Source organism: Zea mays, chromosome 1 (assembly GCF_902167145.1).
Source record: "Zea mays cultivar B73 chromosome 1, Zm-B73-REFERENCE-NAM-5.0, whole genome shotgun sequence".
In the NCBI taxonomy this organism is placed as follows: Eukaryota; Viridiplantae; Streptophyta; class Magnoliopsida; order Poales; family Poaceae; genus Zea; species Zea mays.
The window spans coordinates 262,074,626-262,079,131 of NC_050096.1; the positions used below are offsets into that span (position 1 = coordinate 262,074,626).

Genomic DNA, 4,506 nt, shown 5'->3' on the forward strand with positions numbered 1-4,506 from the left:
GTCAAACCTAGTTGTCATGGGACAGACTGGGCAACTAATCATGATTAGTCCTCGACCAGACCAATTACTCAAGCCTAGTCATAATTGTAACTCGTACATATAGTCATCCTAAATATTTCAGGACAAAAATAATATATACAGCTATTTATACTAAATAGTATACACAATAAAGCAAGCATCAAGACTTCAGGCCCATATCCTGGTGGACCATGTTCTATTGAGGTGGTCGCAGGACTCATAAATAGTCCCGACTCACAGCTTGTATTCCATGAAGTGTCACTGCGCTGGTTTTCTCTGGGCAAATATCCTGGTGGACCAAGTTCTCTCGAGATGGTTGTAGGGCTCATAAACAATATTTGCTCTCTGCTTGTATTACAGGAAATGCCACTGCCTTGGTTTTCTTCAGGCCCATATCCTGGAGGTCTGACTTCTCTTGAGCTAGTCGCAGGACTCGTAAACGCTCTTCGCTCATAGCTTGTATTCCATGGAGCCCCATTGCCCTGGTGTTCTCCAGGCGTATATCCTGGTGGACCAACTCCTCTTGCGATAGCGCTAGGAGCCATTATCACACTCTGCTCACAGCTAGTAATCATTGAACTGACCTGAAGAAAGTTTTCTCCAGGATCATAACCTGGAGGTCCAGCTTCCCTTGAGATGGCAGCTTGAGTCATAGTTAATTTCTCTTCACACCTGGTAGTATATTGGCTTGGTGGGATATCCTCTTCAATGCCTTCGTTAAGATTAATTTGTACCATCAACTTTTCAGAAATCATGTCATTTGTATCTGCATCTGGTTTATCTATCAAACCAAAATTGGGTTCTATTACTTGTATACCATCAAAGATTGCGCTACTATTATTCTCAGTAGTATTTTCTCCTGGGTATTTTTTCCTGTTACTATTTCGAGCTCTCGTTCTTTGAAACAAATATGCAACAAAAGAAGCATTTTGTTAGCACCCAGAGTAATTAGATCCATCACTTACACAGTGCCTAATGTAAGAAAAAATTGTTTCAGTGAATAGGCATGCAGATGGAGGCAAGTGAACTATTTCCTTTGCACCATCTTTTTTTTAATTGAATCAACCAAACCCCTACATAAGCTGATGGAGACAGGAGCTGTTTATGCACACTCAATCCGTTGCCCAGAAGCTACACACAATCTAGGAGACATCATGTCTCAAAATTAAAACAAATCACAAAGGGTCTCAAAATGAAAGCAAATCACAAAGGGGGGATAGAAGGAGAAGAAGCAAACCTGTTTTGCAAGGTTGCAGGCACGATCAGGGGAGTTCAGGATCTTGTAGTAGAACACTGAGAAGTTGAGAGCAAGGCCAAGCCTGATGGGGTGGGTTGGAGCCAGATCTGCAAGAGCAATGTCCTACAAACCCCCCCAAAAAAACCCAGAAACTATGAATCACAATTAATAAGATATGTACACCTTCATCCTATCAACATGTACACCATGGTCCAACCTGAGCAGCTTTGTAGGCATTCATGGTGCTCTCCGCAGCATCCTTCCTCTCTGCACCAGACTTGAACTCAGCAAGGTACCTGCCAAATCATCATGTGGAGAAATCAGATAACAATATATACGTGCTGTAGGGTAGGGGGTAAAACCATGAAACACAATTTCACATCTTTCAACCATGCATTACAGGAGACAGCACAGCATCGTGCATCATACAGGGCAAATTCATAGATAAGCAACTTCAACGTGCAACATAAATAAAAGGACAACAACCTCACTAAAAAACGTCACAGCCTGCACAACCCCTTTCCCCTTTTTATCTTTTGAACTTTCGGCCACAAATAACAAAAAGTTCAAACAAAAAGACCACACGTTAAATTTAGACCCAATTGATAATAAGAACTCATGCCATCTCCAACCATTTCCCCTATACATCTCCCCTTATCTGTATTTTTTAATATATTTTACTACACTAAACTCCCTTATTCTCCCACTATGTTTTGTCTCCAACCATTCCCCCCTATCCAGCTTCCCCTATACACTACAATCCAGCTTCCTCTATACACTACAGATTAACATTTATTTATCTTTTTTCTTTGAATTAGAAGCAAACAATATTTATAATACCATAATACACATTATTATCATATCACGGGAGTTAATTAGGAATAAGAACCACATAATTAACGTGGAGAGCATATCACTCCCCCTATATAGAGAAGATTCTTCTCCCTATACATACAGGGACCTTTTATAGAAAACCTTTTGAGTACTGCGCATAGAGATGGCAATGGGTAAATACCCACCGGGTATTACTACCCCATACCCATACCCACGACACAAAAATAACCCCATCGGGTCACCCATATACATTGGCGGGTATGAATTTACCCCCATACCCATACCCATGTGGGTATGGGTTACCCATCGGGTGACCCGTACCCACAAAAATTAAACATCTATCAAAATATTATATTATACAAATGTCAAGTATATCCATATAAATACTATTACAAAATTTCTAGCATTATTTAACCATCCATTCAACACACCAAAGATAATTGGATAAAATAGTAACACTTGGATAGTACTACATAGCACATTATATGTTCCATTACATGGTCATTAAATTGTCGTTAAGCCTTCTATTACATTATGGCCTAAAAAGTTCATGTTTGGGCTAAGTTTATATTGGGTATTTTATACCCACGGGTTAACGGGTATGGGTGAAGGCGGAACGTTCTAATACCCGGTTACCCATTGGGTGAAGATTTTTGCCCAATAACAGACCCACGGGTAGAATATTTAGCCCACATACATACCCTAATGGAGTAAATACCCATCGGGTATCGGGTCGCGGGTACCCATTGCCATCTCTAACTGCGCACACTGCATACACGGTTGGAGGAGGTTTTTACAGGGAGCCTCATGCCCCTGCTACCATACAAAACATCTACGCACAGATCTCAGGTTTTAACTTCTCCAAAACACAATTCCCATGGTATGGACTCCTCCCTCCTTCGCCACTCCATAAATAGATCGCATAGTCTAGACTCTACAGGCAAATACGAAGAATAAAAAAGTGAGATCTGCTAGCGATAATGGTATACCTGTGGTAGTCACCCTTCATCTTGATGTAGAAGACCTTGGACTCGGCGCCGCCGGCGGATGGGACGAGGTGGGAGTCGAGCAGGGCGAGGATGCCGTCGCAGATGCGGGCGAGCTCGGTCTCGATCTTGGAGCGGTAGGCGCGGATGGAGGCGGCGTGCGCCTCGTTCCCGCGGCCCTCCTCCTTCTGCTCGATGGAGGAGATGATCCGCCACGAGGCCCTGCGGGCGCCGATGACGTTCTTGTAGGCGACGGACAGCAGGTTGCGCTCCTCCACAGAGAGCTCCTCCCCTCCGCCGGATTTTGGTGAACTAATCAGGCTATATGCCCTAGATTTCTTGATTGAGCGATTGCACATTGGTTGCACAGTCTACGACGGAGAGAAAGAGAGGGGGGAGACACCAACCTTGGCTTCGAGGCGTGCGGTGATTCGGCCATGGAGGGAGTCGCGGAGGCTCCTCATCATGCGCAGCCTCGTGTGGTACTCGACCAGCCTGCGGAAGTGGATGTTGCTCCTACCTCGCGTTGACGCACGAGGCGCAACAAGACGGCAGGTTGGATCCACCGCACAGCCGCCTCGGCGGGCGGCCGCTGGAGCGGATCGAGGCAGGTCCGCGCGGCGCGGCGCGGCGCCGGAGTGATTAGGGTTTGGTGGGGGAGTTGGCTGCCCGCCCAACGCACGCGGAGGACAGGAGAGGAGGCGACGCGGGCAGGTGAGGTGCGCGGGCAGGAGGGCAAAACAGGAAACGAAAAAAGGCAGAACGCAAGGAGGCAGCCTACCCCTTGCAGCCTTAATTAGTAGTATAGATTATTATTTTCTCTAGAGAGTAGCTAGAGGACCGAGAGATCAAGCACATCGCGTTGTTTGGCAGCAGCCAGGACCAGGACATGACGCGCCCCGGAAGATGGCGGGAAGGAATAGAAATAAACATGCATGTGGCGCATAAACTTTCTTTGTGGTCGCATGTTGTCTCTGTTTAATTATTAAAAACTGAAATAAAGGGAAAATATATATAAAAAAAACAGCTCCCGTTGGCACGGATGACAGAAGTCAAAAGGTGTGTCCGCACCGACATATGGTGCGTGCGCACAACACAAACGTCGTGCGCGTCAAACCGTAGTATCCCACATTCCTAAATATTGGTACACACATTGCACCTTCGTTCACGCACGAACGAAGCTATATATTGGGGTAGATACGGAGGAGAGTCTCGTCATTCGGGCAAGGCAACCGGCGGCGGAAGCTAGCTAAGAGCCAACCATCAACGTAACCATGGCCGCCGCCGCCACCTCGTCGAGGAGCCTCGCCACGGCCTGCGTCCTCGCGGCGCTTCTCGTCGGCTGTCTGCTGCAGGCGGCCGCCGCCGACGCGCGCCGTCTGCTTGGTGATGATGGCACGACGGCGATGCCTCCGTCGTCGTCCGCCATGC

At 46.6% G+C, this 4,506-nt stretch overlaps 1 protein-coding gene and 1 long non-coding RNA gene across 2 annotated transcripts; both read right to left on the bottom strand.

The window, feature by feature from the left end:
- Window positions 1-1,074: 1,074 nt before the first annotated feature.
- On the bottom strand, window positions 1,075-3,434 carry LOC109939390 (14-3-3-like protein GF14-D). Its single transcript, XM_020543838.1, has 3 exons — window positions 3,079-3,434; window positions 1,473-1,551; window positions 1,075-1,378 (listed from the first exon to the last, which is right to left on the bottom strand). The coding sequence occupies exons 1-3, from the start codon at window positions 3,432-3,434 to the stop codon at window positions 1,184-1,186; spliced, it is 630 nt and encodes a 209-aa protein (XP_020399427.1). The 3' UTR covers window positions 1,075-1,183.
- Window positions 3,435-3,482: 48 nt separating this feature from the next.
- On the bottom strand, window positions 3,483-3,647 carry LOC103643751 (uncharacterized). Its single transcript, XR_561246.2, has 2 exons — window positions 3,596-3,647; window positions 3,483-3,570 (listed from the first exon to the last, which is right to left on the bottom strand). It is a non-coding gene; the product is annotated as an uncharacterized lncRNA (long non-coding RNA).
- Window positions 3,648-4,506: the final 859 nt, after the last annotated feature.

Coding starts and splice junctions, on each gene's coding strand:
- LOC109939390 (XM_020543838.1), bottom strand. CDS start 3,434: ATGTGCAATCGCTCAATCAAGAAATCTAGGGCATATAGCCTGATTAGT. Junction 1,552..3,078: donor ATGAAGGGTGACTACCACAG/GTATACCATTAT, acceptor ATGATTTGGCAG/GTACCTTGCTGAGTTCAAGT. Junction 1,379..1,472: donor ATGCCTACAAAGCTGCTCAG/GTTGGACCATGG, acceptor GGGGGTTTGTAG/GACATTGCTCTTGCAGATCT.